Here is a 19,891-nt window from a genome sequence, read left to right on the forward strand (position 1 = left end):
CAAAAGATGGTTGTATGAGACATCCAGCTGATTCTCCAGCTTGGCAAACTTTTGACCATCTACATCCAGAATTTGCTAAGGATTGTCGAAATGTTAGATTGGGGTTGGCATCTGACGGGTTTAATCCATTCAACAACATGAGTTCTACACACAGTACTTGGCTTGTAGTTTTAATACCATATAACTTACCTCCGTGGATGTGTATGAAGCAACCGTACTTCATGTTGTCCTTGTTAATACCCGGACCATTCTCTCCTGGGAATAATATTGATGTTTATCTACAGCCTCTAGTTAAAGAATTGACCGAATTGTGGGATTTTGGCATTCAAACTTATGATGCATCCCAAAAAGAAAATTTTCAATTGCATGTAGCTCTGTTGTGGACCATTAGTGATTTCCCTGGATATGCAATGTTATCTGGCTGGAGCACTAAAGGTGAATATGCTTGTCCTGTTTGTCACAAGTTCACTCATGCACGACGGTTGACTCATAGTTTCAAATATTGCTATATGGGTCATCGGAGATTCTTAGATAGTAAGCATAAATTTAGAAAGCAAGCCCAATTCTTTGATGGCACCGAAGAACATGGAAAGCGACCACCTTTGCAAACCGGGGATATGATTGTGAGTGAATTGGGAGACTTGCAAATTAATTTGGAAAACTTGTGAAAGGTAATCCGAAGCTGCCTTTCAATTGGAAAAAGAGGAGTATTTTCTTTGAATTGCCATATTGGAAAGATAATGTCTTAAGACACAATCTTGACTTCATGCACATTGAGAAGAATGTTTGTGAAAATATTTGGGGGACATTGCTGGATATTGAGGATAAAGCAAAGGACCATTATAATTCCCGCCGTGATTTGAGAGAAATGGGAATAAGAAAAGAGCTGCATCCCATTGAGACAGAACCTGGAAAGGTGTACTTACCTCCATCTTCCTTTGCAATGGATAAAAAACAGAAAACTATGTTTTGCAATGTGCTAAAAAAGTGAAAGTTCCAGATGGTTATGCAGCTAATGTCTCAAGATGCGTTCGAGTAAAACCACCAAGAATTTCAGGGCTTAAAAGTCATGATAATCATATCCTAATGCAGCAATTGATGCCTATAGCTTTGAGAAAGACTTTGCCAAAATCAGTGCGCTATCCTTTGATTCGATTGAGTAGATACTTCAGGCAGCTTTGTTCTAAAGTTATTTGTCCTCAAGATGTGGTTCGTTTGGAAAGTGAAATTGCCGTCATACTCTGCGATCTTGAGAAATGCTTCCCACCAACCTTCTTCGATGTCATGGTGCATTTAGTTGTTCATTTGGCAACTGAAGTGAAATTAGGTGGCCCGGTGTATTATCGTTGGATGTATCCTATAGAGAGGTACTGCTTGTAATTCTCATTATGCCTTAAATGTTTATTCCTTTTTTGCTTTCTTTGATTTGTGGAACTAATTAGAGAGGTTGGAATGATGATACTTTAGGTACTTAGGAACATTAAAATCTTATGTTCGAAATAAAAGTAGGCCTGAAGGTTCGATTGCTCAAGGGTACTTGGCAGAAGAATGCATTAACTTTTGCTCATTGTATCTTGCGGACTATGTTGAGACAAAATTCAATCGTCCAAGCAGAAATGAAGAAGTACATAAGGAAATTGAAGATGGTTTAGATATATTCTCTGAATCAGGACATCCTTTGGGGAGGGGCAAGCCAACAGTCTTTGATGCTCATATCTTGAGTAAAGCACATCAGTATATTTTATTTAATTGTGATGCTGTCACACCTTACATAGAGTAAGTTCAACTACAACTTGATGCATTAAAATTTTATTGTAGAATTCAATGCATGATTACAATTTTGACTCATGTACTTCTAGGCAGCATCGTATATTGATAGAAGAATGACATCCTCAAATTCCACAGCATCTAAAAGAGCGCTTGCACAGCGAAAATTTTGCATGTTGGTTTGCTGAACATGTAAGTAAAATTCTGAATATTAAGTACAATTTGAATTGTAGGACTTCAAATATAGTTTCATCTTTTTTTTATTTATTTATTTACTCTTTTTTTTTTTACAGATTGACAAGTTAGAACTTCCTCAAAATGTTTCGGTGTTGAGAGAGTTGAGGTTCCTTGCTAAAGGTCCAGATGTTGTTGGAATCCAACATGACAGGTTTGTTGTTAATGGATTTCGGTTTCACACCAAAGAAGTTGAGAAGAAAAGAAAAACGCAGAATAGTGGTGTTACAGTCAATGCAACAACATCCAATTTTGCAAGTATAAGGGATCAAAATCCAGTTTTGAGTGAACTAGTTTACTTCGGCGTCTTGAAAAAAATGATTGAATTAATTTACGGAGGTCGTCGGGTGGTGTTATTCGAATGTGATTGGATATCAAATGGTTCGAGAATGAAACAAGATGCTGATGGGTTTACTTTAGTCAATTTTGCAAACGTGAGGCCTCATGTTGAGCCATTTATACTCGCTTCACAAGCATCACAGGTTTTTTATGTGGCAGATCCAACTGATAAGGATTGGCAAGTTGTTATCTCTACCACTGCAAGAGCTGGATATAACATGGGGACAATCATGGATGTTGAGACATATTTGCAAAGTGATGTTGGCAATCCTGTTGTTGAGAATGAAAATGAGGAAATTAGTTGGGTTCGTGAGGATGGACTCGGGATTGAAGTTGATTTGTCCCAATATAATCTGATTTAGTATCTTTTATAGTTGCTAAGCTTGCTGGCCCTATTCTTCTCTGTTTCAATTGCTAGGCCTAGGCTTTATTTCCTTTTGTCGATGGGTTTTGCATTTTTTTTTTGTATTTTACTAATATGACCGACATTCTTAGTTTTTTGTCATGTTAAGCCTTCTGACAGATGTGATAAAAGACTTGGTGTTATTAGTTAAAACTAGTGTATTAATTTGCCTCTTTAAGGCCTTTCTTTCATTGATACTCCCATGGTCCAGTTTTTGGATTTCTAGTCTTGGTTAGTAATCGTCAGTCTTATTCATAAAAATGGTATTGGAATGATTTTTCTTTTAATGGCATGACAACAATTGGCAATCGAGGCTATGATTTGGGGAGAACAATTGGCAACGTACGGAATGTGCAAATCATTTCAGACCAAACATAAAACTATCCAACTTTCCAAGGAACCCATTACTCATTTTAAGAGCCCAATGGGCTGGATAAATACTGGTCATTATTTTATAAGCAATTCCATTAATTGTAAGCTGTAATATTACATTTGTGAATCATTATATTATGGCCAATTCTTTTTCCCAATAAGCCGAGGTCTAATTTTTGATCAATAGAAATATTTTGAAACTTTAATCTATAAATTTCTTAAATAATTTTTTAATACCATGAAAAAATTATTTTTTAAACCAATAACAATACAAAAAGTTAATTCCGATAGAGCTTTCTAGTCCAACTGATCTTTGATCGAATTTAATCGGTTTAGTCACAATTTTAGATTATCCTTCAAAGTGAAAAGGAGACACGATCGAACCGATCAAGCACGATCGAATCGATCAAACCGATCATACTATATGTTTATGTTCAATCAATGCGTTGTAAGTGTAAACCTAAGGTTAATCATTGAAAAGTTCAATATTAAGATCTTGTAAGTGATAGTAAGCTTCTAATTAACACAAAGTTCAATGGCAATTGCTTTGGAATTGAAAACATTCAATATATATACATATGTGTTTATGTTCAATCAATGTGTTGTAAGCGTAAGCATAAGGTTAATCATTGAAAAGTTCAATAGTAAGATCTTGTAAGTGATAGTAAGCTTCTAATTAACACAAAGTTCAATGGCAATTGCTTTGGAATTGAAAACATTGAATATATATATGTTTATGTTCAATCAATGCATTGTAAGTGTAAGCCTAAGGTTAATCATTGAAAAGTTCAATAGTAAGATCTTGTAAGTGATAGGAAGTTTCTAATTAACACAAAGTTCAATGGCAATTGCTTTGGAATTGAAAACATTGAATATATATATATATATTCAATGTTTATGTTCAATCAATTCTAATCCCAATGTTTGTCAATGGAAACTTCATGTATTCACAAGTTAATTTTCTTGTTTCATAAACTAATTCGATCCTTCCAATGGCTTGTTAGACTACAAGCCGTACATAATTGCTAGCAGCATAAAATAAATTGAGTAAGCGAAAACATTTTGATTAAAAGAATGTTTTTTGTTAGCTTCTTTTGAATTTTTAATTATTTTTATATTTTTAGTTGTTATATTACACTATATATAGCTTTAACAAAATTTTTATTTGTTATATTTTTAGTTGTTATATAGTTGTAACAAAATTTTTGATTGTTATATTATATTGTATATAGCTCTTGCAAAATTTTTATTTGTTACATTTTTAGTTGTTATATAGCTTTAACAAAATTTTTAGCTGTTATATTATATTGTATATAGCTTTAACAAGATTTTTAGTTGTTATATAGCTTTAACGAAATTTTGCCCAAGCACACAAAAATTGCTATTAGTAGCGCGGCAAATTGAAAAATTCAAGAGGCTTGACTAATTTACTTTGGCGTCATTAGTACCGCCTTTATTTCAGACATCTTCTCCCTCTCTTGTTGTCCTCTGCCTTTGTCCTCTCTCTCTGTTTCAAGCTCGCACCACCAATTTGAGTCAATTGCCGTCCATGAACTCGCACCCATTTGGGTAACTTGGTTGAGCTCGCACCAGGCAAATCCCTAATTCGGCTGTTGTGTTGGCTTGGTGGCAACAAATCAGAAATTAGGGCTTCAAAGCTTGGGTGGTGGGTGGAGTTCAGATCTTGAAGCTTGGGGAAACCGAGAAGTTAGGGATTCAAGCCATAGTTTGAGGTAATTTCAGTATTTTGTGTCTAATTTTGCATTGCATGGTAGACATGTTCTTGCATTGCATGGTAGATTTAGTTTTTTGGCTATTCGATTCCCATCTCTGACAAGCATCTTCTCCATTTCTGAGAAGCACATTTCTAGGTAGAGTGTTTGCTTTGGGGGGTGGTGGTGGTATATTCATTATCTGGAATTGCATGTGAAATTCATGGTGAAAAATCTAATTTTAATGGCTGGAGTTTTGAGTAGGAAATCGCATGACTGTCATAACACTTTCCAGCTTAACCGATGGAATTTCTTGGAGTTGAGTGGATATTTTGGTATAAAGTTTGCTGGAAAATGCTGGTTTTATACTTATTTTGTCTGTTATGAGCCTGTGGGTGTGATTTGTGGCTGGAACTGAAATTTAAAATGATTAAAAGTTGAAGGGAAAAGAAAACTGTGATAACCGAGAGTTGTTACTTGAGTTACAGCTTGTTATCTGAATTTTCTATGGAGAATTATGCTAGGATTGCATGGAATATGTTTATCTCTGATCTTATAGAATATTTACTTGCAAAACTAGTCGGATAATTACTCCCTGCATGTTGAGTTAGGAGGAGGAAAGTAAGGAAGTTAGGGGGGGGAGGAAAACAGTCTTGTACTTGACTGTTTAGCTACTGAAAATCTGCATTTAGCTGAGGACTGAATTACGGTTGCTTTTGCTGGAATTATGTGTTGAAGGTACATATTGTTTGATCCAGATTAAGCAAGGATAGAATAAATACTGAGTGCTTAGTGTTTTCATCCAATAAAAGATGAAATGTTAATGAAACTTAGGAGGTATATTGCTGGAATTTTGTTTGCTCGCTGAAGTGACAATGAGTTGGGTTTGATATGGTGTATTTGGAAACTCTAAGGCAATCTGGTATATAACATCTTGACCCTGTCATTCATGATTCATTTTAGTAAACTTGAGACCTGAAAAGCTAGTGAATTTTGAGAGAAATTAAACAACAAAGGTGAATAAAAGTTGAGTTGGCCGAGAAGGAAGAAATGAAAAGTTTAACCAGCTTTACTCTTTGAGTTGGGTTGGAAATGATTTAATCTTAGTTTATATATCTCACAAGACTTTAAGTTTGGTGTGTGTGTGTATTTGTTGGTAGAATACATTATCCTTAAATCCTTAAGCTGCAGAGGTTGAAACAACCCTCAATTATAACTACTTAAGTGCCTCAAATCCTTAAATGCAGAGTTTACCTACTCAGTTTTGTAGAAAAATTGGTATTAAAAAAAAAAGAAAATTTACATATCTCAGATCATAGGCAACTTAGTTGCTGCACTGAATCTATATTCCCCATTTGTTTCTCTGTTCTGTTGACAGCTCCATAGTCTTCCCCTGGTTTATTCTTGAAGAATGCCATTTGTTACTTGTCATGCCAGTTTATTGTTTAAGTAGTACTTCTTTATAATAGCATTTGTAAGTTAAAGAAACTATAGGTAGAGTGTTTGCTCCAATAAATTTTAAACATTTACATTTGTCCCTTTCTTCACTCAAATATTATGCAGGTATGGCCCGTAGAGGTCGAAAATGTAAGCGCGCTGCAAATGGATTGAGAGATGAACCAATTGAGCAACCTCCCTCATGTCATGAAACAAGGCAGCAGCCTCCACTTGGAACAAGCCATGAAAATGTAATTGAACAAGTGCAAGGAGAAGCTGCTCGGGCACCTCAATCTGCAATTCAGAATTCTACATTGGGAATAATACATGAATCAGGTGACCAAGTCACTCAACAAGCTGATGGAGGTTCCAAGTCGCATGAGCATGCCAGAACTCTCCAATTCAACAATCTCCACTTGGAACAAGGCATGAAGCAACTGAACAAAGTCCAAATCAGGACTCTCGAGGTCCACATTCCAGTGACACCACCTTCATGTCATGCAACTCGGACAATGCAGGTATTACTAACTGTTTTGAACCAATTCCAGAAGTGCATTTTGTTATGTTCATAACTTGCACCTTTTTCTTATTTTATACAGGAAAAGAAACTACAAATGATTCAAGTGAAGTACATCAGAAAACCCGAGGCCCTACATTTATGAAAGAAATTTGGGGTCGGCCTAAGGAACTTCCACGGATTGAGATTAAACTCGATGACAATGGGATCCCAATAAGTGAGAAAACCTCTTTCTCTGAATTCTTGGGCAGTTTGGCTAGGAATGGTATGTATTGTCCAGTAGATGTTGAAACATGGCTTAAGATGCCAAGGAAACTTAAAATGGACATGTTAGAAGTGATAAAGGTAATGGTAGCTTTTGTATTATGTATGCTTTGTACAAAAATTACTGTGAAGTTGTGTTGATTTTCTTGTTGCTAACTACGTTTCAGGAAAGGTTTGCTTTGCCTATGGGACTGGAAGCTTGGACCTTAAGATCTATTGGCAAAAAATGGAGAAGCTGGAAGGCAGATTTAAAGGCTAACTATTTTGATCCTGCCGTGCCAAATGCTGAAGCTCGGTTTCAAAAGGACATAAGGGTACGGGAAGAGCAATGGATCAAACTTTGGGCTTATTGGAAAAGTGAAGAAGCAAAGGTACAAATCAGCTACAACATTCTTCATAAAGTTGTGTTTATTCAATGCTGTAATCTTGCTTTTGATTTTGAAATTTAGAAACTAAGTGAGAGGAACAAGAAAGCTAGAGGGGAGAAGAAGATGAACCACACAACCGGAAAAAAATCATTTGCTCATCTTCGGAACCACTTGGTGATACCTCATCAACTTTTTAGTTGCTAATCTTTTTGCTCGTACATGTTTCATTATGTTAGCTTGTTTTTTAATTATATGCTAAATGCTAAAACTATAATTAAAACGATTCAATTTCTTATAGTCCAAACAGTTGGGAAGACCTCCTACTAGAGTAGAAATGTTCAATAAGTTTTATACCCATGCCGATGGAACTCCATCAAGTACCATAGTTGCTGAGAATTTGGTAAGGATCCCAGAACACAAGCCTATCAATTCTACCATGGATGTTTTCAGACAGTTTTTTGCAATAACAAGTGTTTTCCTTTATTATGTAGGAAAAAATGACTGAGCTGAAAAATCAGCTTCCATCGGATTCGCAAGATCCAGTTGGTCGTGATGATATATTTGCCCAGGTGGTTGGGCAAGACAAACATGGTCATGTTCGCTTGTTTAGTGACGGTGTGAATCCAACGGACTTATGGGAAGACATTCCTAGTCGTAACACATGCTACCGTATAAGTGTTCAACAACAGTCATCATTGGTCCGTTTGGAGGAAAGGCTTCAGCGACAAGATGATGAAATAGCCAGCTTGAAGAAAATGGTTTTAGTTCAACACGGAAGGGGCTCTCCAATTGACAGCCCGAGACATCCTTCATCATCATCTAACAATGTGTCAAGCCATGCTCCATCGCGAGCCACACGACCTATTCGAGTAAATATTTACAACTTCTAAACTTTTGTATTTGTAATCTGGAATTTGGCATGAGTTTGATTCTTGTACTTGTTGGATGTTTGCTAGGTAGGGAATATGGTTTCACTAAAAAGTTTGTTTGACCCAACAAAAATCGTGGCAAAGGGATATTTACGGAGTCTGAATCCATTGGATGAGGTCGGGGGACAACCTCTTGGGCCAAACTGGTGTGAAATACAGATACAAGTTGCAATGAGTCCACGTGAGCAATTGATTAGACCGTATGATTTGCAGCAAACAATTCAAGATGCACTTGGTGCACCAGTTGCTTGGCCTTGTCATTTGGTGAGATATGCACTTAAATACATAGCAGATTTTCTGGAATTTTAGTTCTAGCTATGATGATCTAATGATCCCCTTGGTCTTTTGTGCACAGGTGGAAACAGCTGAAGAATGATGGGGACTTCATGGTTATGACTGAGGAGTCTCAACAAAATGGAAAATTTGGAAGCTACTTCTACTTCTTTCAACTTGTTAGGGATGAGAGTCTTTTAGTTTGTGCACAAGAAAGTCTTTCAAGTTATTGTAAATGACAATCTTTTGGTACTTGTTTGGAATTTTAGTACTTGCTTTTAGCACTTGTTTGCGATTTTAGTACTTGTTATCGACTTTTAATTCAATGAATTATATTTCAGTAGCGACTTCTTCTTTTACATTGCTATATGCATTCTGCTCTTTGGGATAAATTTACAAGTCCCTTGGGATTCTGGTTGATGGAATGTATAGCAGGGAGGACTAATTGCAGGTTGCTTCTATAAAAAAAAAAAAACAGAGAAAATTCTCCTGACAATTAAAAGTGTCAGCATAGCTTAAGATCCGAAATACACTAACAACAAATGGGCATGTCGTCCAACACATTGTAGATTCACATGGCTATGTGTCCTTAAAGCCATATATTAAGACAACTCAAGATGCCTTCATAAATTTGATATCCAACTGATTCCCTACTGATGTGCTACGCTATACAGACACTTTCTATTATCACAAAAAAAGGATTTTGTTGGCAGAGGTAAAGATATAGCAGCATGGTTTGCCTGACACATTTGAATGCTGCTAAAGATTTGAGGCTATCCCCACATTGGAAGGGACAACACTCGCCCTGGGTGTCAGGATAGAGAAAGTGTCAGGTTAGATATTATATACTGACACCTTTAAATGCCGCTAAAGGCCTTTTTTGTTGTAGTGTGTGTAGTTTCTTTGTAAGTTAATATCAAGATTAGCCTTTAAAGCAGCAAGTTACAAGTAATATTAGAGATGGCAACGTTACATGCGACATACGTGATACCAAACTAGTATGTTTTAGTAAATATATTATTGTTTACAAACTTCACATGAAATTACAAAAGAAAAACTATAAAGAAACATATAAGAATCACTTGACTCTTACTTGAGTTCCTTTGCAGTCATCACAAAAGATTCAACAAGGAACAAAATTCAAGTAAATATAGGTTTCTTTATCTCCGCTGTGAATGGTACTCCCAACAGGGGCAGCTGTAGTTTTGATGTTTTTTTCTGGAGTGGTCTATGGTATGTTTTAGACTCTGAGTCTAGTATCACGTGACTGTAAGAATTTTATGAATCTTAGGTAATTTTGACGATGGTCTATTAATGCTTGTTTGGTTGCTTTATGTGCTGCTGCTCTATGTTTTGCTCTTGTAGTACTAATCCGTGTCAATGAAAGACAATTAGTATGAAAATTACCCTCAAGCCATGGATGTAGGGCACAGGTAAACACTTCAAACAAACCAGTCTCAAAGAAGGTACCTCATCGTTGTATAATTGATTTTTTCTTTAGTTCAACCCTAGTTTTATTTTTTTCTCTTATATCCACCAGGTCCTTATCACAATTCACATGGAATACCAAAGGTGAAGGTGGATATCAAAACCCTAATGATCAAATATCTTTTTTTTTTTCATAAGTATTTCTAATTTTACCTCTTAGAGGTATACCTACTTACTGCTACCTCTCCTTCTTTGCCTACTTTCCAATATTAAGCTACATACTCATGAGGGTGGTGATGGGTATTTTACATACGTGCAAGCTAAAAAATACCGAATTACACCCGTTCACTGCAAGTATACAGATCAACTAGTAGTTTAGGGTATATATCGGGTCGATCCCACAAGGAAGAGTGAACAATTACCGGTATTACTAAAGCTTCTCTATTATTTAGACTATCAATGAATGATAAGAAATTTAACCTACTGCACTTATACAAGAAATTAACAAATAAAAGCTCCTTAGGTTGTGGTATCCCTAACTACTCATGCACATGTTATATTTGGATCATTGATTACTACATCTAGGCTAATTATGGTGTAATTTCCTTATGCATTTGAATCCTACTTTCGTAATGAATCAATTATACTTATAACTAATCCATACCTATTCTCATGGTTATGAAATTAGTTACAAGTTCATTTCTGCAGTGAAATTACATGAAATGAATCACTAAAAACCACATAGGTGCACCTCTACTTTCGTGAGTGTACTCCCTATGTTTAGCACTTCTTGAACTAATGTTAAATCTCAATTTTCATTGTAGAAATAACACCTTAGATAATCACAATTAATGGTACCAGATTAATCATGATTTAAAGAGCCAAAGTGCTAAATAACTTGCTCAAATCATAGCAGTTAAATAGCCAAATGATAAACACTAACACTCATAGAAAGTTCAACCAAACCCAAGGCATAAACTTTAGAAACACATAAATAACATAAATTCCAGAACTTGTATATTAACTATATTTAAGAATCCAATACAAAAGATAAAGAGTTGGAGAAGAGATAACCCATGTCACTTGAGCTTCAACTTCTCTTTCTTCATCTCCATTTTCATCCTAATCTAGCCATTATACAAGAATGGATGAACTACACTTACTACACTATCCTACACTAAGGAAATGGAAGAACTACATTTCTGCACTCTTCAAGCTTCTCCCGTATGATTTTTTTGGTCTTCCCAAATGTCTCTGCATATAAGCTGATGAAAATCTCCTCTCTAGTCCAAAATTTCTGCTCTAATGATTCTTCAAATCTCCTTTTGTTAAGATAGTCAAAAACCATTGTTTTTGACTTGAAAATAAGCCACCTTGTCTGCCCTTTTGTCTTCTGAAGCATGTGCATCGAATTCTCTTGTAGATTGTAGCTGGAAAGTAGTCAGAGCACAAGAGAATTGACTGAGCAAAATTGCAGAATTGCGGCCGGAAAACGCGCCTACACAAAACGCGGTTACAAGTCACGTTTTGTGTACTCGCGTATTCACTTTGTCCTTACTTCAGCTGCGATTTTCTCTATCATAAAGGCTGAACTGGATTTTTTGTAAAACATCAAAGTTGTAGCCATTTGAGTTAGCTTTCCAATGCTTCAAGAATCATCCAAATCTGAGCTTTGTAGCCTGAGATATGATCGAAATACTAAACACTGGTCAGAGCTCTGTTTTCCACTTTGGACAGCTGAGTTGAATTTCGGTATTTCAACTTTTGGACTATGAAAACGGCTGAATTGGACTTTGATGTCTTCATACCAAATGTAGATATATCTCTTAGCTTCAAAATAGTACCAAGATCATCTTGATCCGATCAGTGTAGCTCCAGATATAGTCAAAATACCAAAACGTGTCAAAGTTGTCAAAACCTGACTTTTCTTGATTCAAATTGCATTTTTCCTTTTTACACTTCATATTTTATTTTCACCATTTTAATCCATCTTCAATCATCCAAATATCTTCTCAATGCACTTCATTTGATGATTGAATCATTAAACCTACAAAATATGAAGTTTTTCCCATAAAAATCCATAAAATGCAATGTTTAGCCATTTTAACATAAAATGTAGTTTTTTACCAAAACCTTAGTTATTTTAGTTATTAAACTAAATAATCAAACCAAAATTAACTAATAAAACACACTAAAAATACGTAAAATAAACTCTTATCAGGTGGGCAATTGCATCCCCTCAAACTTTTAGAAACCTCTTTTTTATGATATAAATAATATTGTGGTGTCTTAAACTAGTTATATTATAATATTTTTCGTCCACTCAGACTACAAGACTTATATATTGCCCTCCCTCAAGAAAAATAAAAGTTTACTGATGCCTGGAGAGAAGGGAACATGAGTGCAGATTGTTTGGCCAAGGAAAGCTCGAGTCAAGGACCAGGATTATATAATGGGGGTGGCAACACCCGTTTAGTTTCAATGTGAAGAGCCTGGAGGCTCTCCAATGCATCCAAAAATAAAATTAGATCAATCAATACCCAATTTTTCAATGAGAAACAATTGGAACAGAATAAAAAAAGAAGAAAAAAGGTAATAGATGCATAAAAGGTCAAAAAATACCATGTTAGACTTAGAGTTATATGGAAGCATTAGCCAAATACAACTGGCATATCTAAGGAAGAAACAAGCTAGTTAAAAATGAACAGCGAGAAAAGACTTATAGTGTTTCTTTTTTAGCTAAATTTGATTTATTTCTTTTTGTGTTTGGTTGATTATCAACTAATTTACTCTTGTATGATTTGCAATTGTGTAACTTCTGTGACATGCACCTATGAGGGTAAAGATGAAAAGGTTGGAAGGAAAAATTGTAGCATGACTCTAATTTAGGGATGGTAAAAATGTAAAACATGATATTGACAATAATATGGAGGGAGTTTAACTGATTTTGATCATTTGTTTAGTTTCTTCGTAAATTAATATCAAGATTAGCTTTTAAAATAGCAAATTATAGATAACATTTAGATGGCAATGTCACGTGCGACATACGTGGTATTAAACTATTACGTTTTAGAAAATATATTCTTGTTTACCAAATTCACATGAAATTACAAAAGAAAAACTATAATGAAACATATAAGAATCATTTGAGTTTCTCTCAATAGACACAACAAGAAAGACCCTTACTTGAGTTCCTTTGCAGTCACCACAAAAGACAATAAGGAACAAAATTCAAGTAAATAGAGGAGGCTTCCTTGTCTCTGCATTGAATGGTACTCACAATAAGGGCAACTGTTGTTTTGATGTTTTGTCCTTGAGTGGTCTATGGTACATTTTAGACTCTTTAGTCTAGTATCGATCTAAGGTAATTTTGACGATGGTCTATTGATAGCTATTGTCAGCTATTGTTTTTTTTTTTAATGCTTTTTTGGTTGCTTTATGTGCTGCTGCTCCCTGTTTTGTTCTTGTGGTGCTAAACTGTGACAATGAAAGATAATTAGTATGAAAATTACCCTCGAGCCATGAATATTGTGCGCAGGTAAACACTTAAGCAAACCTCATCATTGTATAATTGGTATTTTCTTTAGTTCAACCTTCTTTGACAACTTAATTTCCAGCAAACTTGATTTCTAGTTTAGACCGAGTTGAATAGAAAATACAAAACTACTATGGGTAACTTCTTCATCCTTTGCACCTTTAATCATTGACTTTTTTACAGCCTTCATAGCCTTTGCATTCAACTTCATGCTGAACAAGTAAATATTGATGCTGTCATTTTTTCTCCACCTAAAATAAGGCTTATCCACAAAATTCCAATTACCAAACAGGCCATTAGCTTGTCTCACACTGGATTCTTCCAGTTTTTCCCTCTTCAATTTTCATAAACTGCAACATTAACAATTTCAGCTCCACAATTGGAGTCCACCTTGCCATTTTTCTCTTATATCCACCAGGTCCTTATCACATGGAATACCATAAGTGAAGGAGGATATCAAAACCTTAAGGATCAAATATCTTTTTTTCCCCATCTGTATTCCTAATTTTACCTCTTACAGGAACACGTACTCACTACTCCTTCTCTGCCTACTTTCGAGTATTAACTGATTCCTTTTGATCAGAAGTAGAGCCACATACTCAGGAGGGTGGCAATTGCATCCCTTCAAATTTTTAGAAACCTCTTTTTTACCTTATAAATAATATTATGGTGTCTTAAACAAGGTATATTATAATAGTTTGCACCCACTCAAACTACAAGACTTATATATAGCACTCCCTCAAGAAAAATAGAAGTTTACACTTACCTGGAGAGAAGGGAATATGAGCGCAGATTGTTTGGCCAAGGAAAGATTGAATCAAGGCCTAGGAAGTTCTTGAACCAGGATATAATGGGGGTGGCACCACCCCGTTTAGCCTCAATGTAACGAGCCTGGAGACTCTCCAAAGTATGCAGGACTGTTGAATGGGCAATAAGCATGATCATGCCCGAAGGCCGACAAAAATTGAAGACTGAAGCTACATGACTTTAATCATTGATTTAGATATTTTGACGAAATTATTAAGGATCCAGGGCTTCTGTAGTAACCAGTAGCAATTGCACTATATAGTTTAGACTCGGATAACAAATGTAAGTACTAAACAAATTAATGTAGACATTAAGACAACAACATGCAAAAGAACAACAATTTTTGTCAGTTATTGAAATTGTCCTTACAAATTCAATTCCAATAATCTAATTTTAAATCACTACATTTTTTACAATGAACTATTCCTTGCAATCGCCATTGTGATTTTGATTGTAGAGGATCTTGATCCCACAAGTTAGGGAGTGAAGAGATGGGATTCAGAAAGTTTGAGCCGCTTTTCTGCACTGGCTTGATTACCAAATCAATTAAATATCTGTGGAACTAAGAATTCGAATTCTTTTTTCTAACCATTTTCATATTCTTTTTTTTTTAAAAAAGGACATGTATAATGTCAAGTTGTTTGCCCAGTATAGTGATCTAGATCATACATTTAACGTAAATGAACATTAATAAATCATGCAACTATGCAATTTGACAAGTTGTTAATAGTTAATTAAACAAGATGACTTTAAATTAGTATTCAATCTTCTTTTTTTTTCTTTCTTTTTTTTGGATGAAAGCACGTTTGTTGCATGACGTAGAAATGTTCACTAAATTCTGTACTATAAAGAACATTATTTTAAATAAGAAACTATTTAAACACCTAATAATTTTCCCAAGTCAAACAAGAGCAAACATGGCATTACTTGTTTAAAACTTTCACCAATTTTGTACATTTTTTGTTGAATCTCATCTGTGACTTCTACGGCATTGAGCTACTGACAATGACAAAATTCAAGTGAATATCGAATCCAAAGTGTACTTCACAATGCAAGTAAATTGGACAGGAGTTTCATGAAAATTACTTCAAACCTCGAGTTTTGCGCACAGGTAAATGCATGGTCCCGTGCTGCTTCCCCCAGGTAAATATGGTTATTCCCGTTCCAATGCAAGTACCCAACCTGCTGTGGAAGCTGGTCCTGTTTATGGAATAACTCAAATGTCTCCTTCGGCTCCAGCTGCTGGTCCTTCAGGAAGCAGCCAGAAGGAACATGCATTTCCCCAGACACCTGGCCAACCTGAATGCCTGTATTATATATATGGAAACTGGGGACTGTAAAGTTGGGGGTTTTTGTAGATTTCATCACCCACCTGAATGTAGTGCACAGAAGGCAAATCTTGTCCTTAGCCTCAAGGGTCTGCCTCTACAGTCGATCTGCATCTTCACTTGCTGCTATGCCTTGCTCCTTTCCGAGTTGGATCTTCAAGGCTACTTTGGCTCCATCATCGGACTTGAGGACTGAACTTTTTTTTTGTATCCAGCAAGGATGCCTTCTCCAATCGAATGTCTTCTGTGAGCGGTTCCTGTGGTTCTGTTGGTTCATTGTTTTCAAAGAGAAGTATAGTCCCTCAAGCGCTCAGCAGCTTGGATAGCATGCTTGGCCGTTGCAGGTTGCGGTCACGGTTGTTCCATGTCCGTCATCGCATATAAGATTAGATATCGGATGATACACATATTACAGCACATAAAAATTTTTAAAATTCTGAAAAATTACTAAAAATAGAAAATATCATAAAATACACCATCTGAACAAATATCCAAATCGACTCCGAGTTAACTCGAATATTTTGGCCGATTTCATGTATCACGAATTCGAATCGGTTAATATTGGTCGAGTCAAAGTGAGTCGCTACAGATATAAAATTATTCATAATTCAGGAATCGGTATTGTATTGCTCGCCTCTATTTCCAGTTATGACTCGGTCGAATCGTATCGAACTCGGCCGAGATGGCTAATCATGCTGGATGGGGAATCTCTACTTCAAATGGCAGCAGTAGTACAGATGTGGAAGCGAGGTTCGCACATAGCAAAGTGAACATAAGCTACTTCAATCTTTTTGTGGATAACTCTCATGGACCCAGAGATATATTTTTTATGCAAATCACTTCCAAGGAGGCTGTTTCTCATCAGTCATCATGTTCCGTCAATCAGGTCTAGGAGATTGTAGCTCTGTTAATCTGTCCTCATAAATCATTACATGGCCACCATTTCCGTTTTCAATAAGCCATGCGCACCTCAAATGATCCAACAAACCCGGTACAGCTGGATGCTGGTTCTGAATAACAAGAAAATACCCACCTCACATTCAGAAATTCTACACCCCAGCCCAAATTTTGGAGCTTCTTGTCAGTTGTCCCCATTTATATTGGAATCTTTTTCGAAAACAAATTTGACTGTCTTCAAGGCCATTCGTCAAATTTGGAAGCAAGCTTCCAACTTGACTAAGGAATGAACAAAAATATCTCCTTGTTACTCACTTTTCTATTTTGTATGGGGCGTTTTTGTGCAAATTATTACAAAAGGGAACTGCAAGAAGGCATTTGGAGAACTGCCTTGATATGTATAATTATTACATAAACCAGTATCAAAGAAGGTACCTCATCATTCTATAGTTGGTATTTTGTTTACCTCAACTTTCTTTGACAACTTGATTTCTAGCCAACTTGATTTCCAGTTTAGACAAAGTAGAATAGAAAAATACAAAATTACTATGGGTAACATTTCATCCTTTACACAATTAATCCTCAACTGTTTCACAACCTTCACAGCCTTTACGTTCAACTTCTTGCTGAACAAGTAAATATTGGTGCTGCCATTTTTTCTCCACCTAAAACAAGGCTTATCCACAAAATTCCGATTACCCAACAGGCCATTAGCTTGTCTCACATTGGATCCTTCCAGTTTTTCCCTCTTAAATTTTAATAAACTGCAATGTTAACAATTTCAGCGCCACAATTGGATTCCATCGTGTTCTTTCTTCTCTTATATCTACCAGGTCCTTATCAGATGGAATACCCTAATGATCAAATCTCTTTTTTTTTTTCCGTATGTATTATAAATTTTACCTCTTAAAGGAATACCTACTTACTACTACCTCTCCATCTCTGCCTAGTTTCGAGTATTAACTGATTAATTTTGATCAGGGTAAGAGCCGCATACTCATGAGGGTGGGCAATTGCTTCCCCTCAAAATTTTAAAAACTTCTTTTTTACGCTATAAATAATATTGTGGTGTCCTAATTTAGTCCTCAATGTTTTAAAAGGTGAAAGTGTTGGGGGGATCATTTAGTATCCGCCCCAATGGGGCGAAAGCCTTGAGGTGTGAGGCATAAGCCCCGCGAATTTTTTTTAAAAATATATATAAATATGATATGTATTATAAAAAAGTCATTTGAAGATATAAATAAACAGAATAATTAACTGCATGTTCATCAAAGTTAATATTCAAGCACTTAAATTACAAACACATAAAGCAGAATAATTAAAATTACAAAAAGTTCAATTTTAGAAATGAACTAGTCAAAATTCAAAAGTCACCCACATTATGGAGCACTTAAATTACAAACAGATAAATTGAAGTAAACACAAACTTCAAAGGCTAATTGTTTCAATAAACACACTTAACTAGTATCAAAAGTACCAAATTAGCAACCATATTACTTATAATACATAGCAAGGAATAGCAACAATAATTAGAAATAAACTGACAAATAAAATAATACTATTCATCAAAGTCAATATCATTCATGTCATCATCTTCATATAGTGTATATATACTAGGTAATTTTCTTCCAATAGTTGATGGTAATTCTGGAATTTCCATCCCATCATAGGATCCAATCTATAGGTAACAATCTCTTTTCCTTTACCTTGCTTGCCTAACCATATATTTATATTTCAAATAAATTAATATCAAATTCACTCAATGTCTCAATATAAAAGATAGTAAATTAGTAATAAAATTGAATATTAAAAAGTTAAAAATTTAATTGATAAAGTTAAATCTTTTTTTTTTAACTTCTTTTAGTGGCCCTAGATTTAGGGACGTATAAATAGTTTTTGGCATCACATTGATTGACGCCCCTACATCCAACATGGCCTTCCTGATCAGCGTATTTCCAATCTTGCAGGGAATTGTGAACATACCTGAGTCTCCACATTTTGGTGTGAGTTTCCTTTGAAGCATAGCTGACACATTTTCTCCCACGGCCACTCGCTCATCTCCTCTTAACTTCCTTTTATGTGTGCACAGATCTTTCAGAAACTTGGCGTACTTAGGTATCTGCTTGAATGCATCCAGTAAGGGGATGTTAATCTCCACTCTTCGAAATACATCCAAAAGCTCTTTTTCCTTCTCTACTTTTTTTGTCTTTTCCAACCTGCAAGAAAAATGAGGTAAGTTAGATTTAATAGTGGATGGAGAAGTGAAGGTTACCTTAGGATTCTCGCGAATACGTCCTTCCTCTTCGATTTCCTTTTCTATCTCCTCCTCACTTTTGTTTTTTGGATTTTCCACTTTAGGCCCTTCCAGTTCCTTGCCACTCCTCAGTGTCATGGCACTTACATTCCTGAGATTTACCTCGGGTTACGATAGCAATTTCCCATAAACGTGGGACTCCAAGCGGTTGATGGCAGTTGCCAGTTGGCTTATCCGAGCATCTTGGTCCTTCATGCCCGCTTTGGTGTCCTGCTGGAGCTGAGCGGTATTCGCGGTCAAGGATCTGATCTCCTGTTGAAGTTGGGTAGTAGTCGTGGCCAGGCTTTTGACAATATCCTCCAGGGAGCTTCCTGAATTGGAGGACGAGAGTTGAGATTTTGTTTGCCATGACTGGTGGAATCCTGGTGAACGATTCGGGAATGGATTTTGTTACCTGTTCCCATAACTGAGATTGGGATGGTCCCTCCAACCCGAGTTGTACGTATTGGAGTACGGGTCACACTGCGTGCGGGGCGCGGGCACGCCTCCGGCTATGTTTACCTGTTTCGTCCCGTCCTCTTGCAAAATGGGGCACGTGTCCGTGCAATGGTCCATACTCGTGCAAATTCCACATACTTTCGCTCGCGGCGTGTCTCTCATAACTAATTGCCTAACAACAGACGTCAACTCTGACAGTTGTTGCTGTATGGATGAAGTCTCTACCTCGTTGACTCTACGGGTAGGGTTGCTCTCACGGAAGCCAAATTGCTGGGAGTTCTCTGCCATGACTTCGATAAGCTCCCACGCTTTCTTCGGTGTCTTGTTTGCCAGAGCTCCCCCACTCGCAGCGTCAATGATACTCCTATCAGTTGATTGGAGTCCTTCATAGAAGTATTGGATTAACAATTGTTCACTAATTTGATGCTGCGGGCATCTAGTCCACAACTTGTTAAATCTTTCTCACTATTCATACAAGGACTCCCCGGGATACTGTTTAATACTGTAGATCTCCTTCCTCAAACTAGCA

The 19,891-nt window shown here is 36.1% G+C and overlaps 1 protein-coding gene and 1 non-coding gene across 2 annotated transcripts; both read left to right on the forward strand.

The window, feature by feature from the left end:
• Positions 1-14: 14 nt before the first annotated feature.
• Positions 15-1,887, forward strand: LOC113757637. Its single transcript, XM_027300789.1, has 5 exons — positions 15-623; positions 782-916; positions 1,093-1,367; positions 1,510-1,776; positions 1,860-1,887. The coding sequence occupies exons 1-5, from the start codon at positions 15-17 to the stop codon at positions 1,885-1,887; spliced, it is 1,314 nt and encodes a 437-aa protein (XP_027156590.1).
• A 17,893-nt stretch (positions 1,888-19,780) lies between these two features.
• On the forward strand, positions 19,781-19,887 carry LOC113757638. The gene has a single exon (XR_003466440.1). It is a non-coding gene; the product is annotated as a small nucleolar RNA R71 (small nucleolar RNA).
• The last annotated feature ends 4 nt before the right edge of the window (positions 19,888-19,891 follow it).

The sequence above is a fragment of the Coffea eugenioides genome, unplaced genomic scaffold (assembly GCF_003713205.1).
Source record: "Coffea eugenioides isolate CCC68of unplaced genomic scaffold, Ceug_1.0 ScVebR1_3175;HRSCAF=4340, whole genome shotgun sequence".
Taxonomy (NCBI): Eukaryota; Viridiplantae; Streptophyta; class Magnoliopsida; order Gentianales; family Rubiaceae; genus Coffea; species Coffea eugenioides.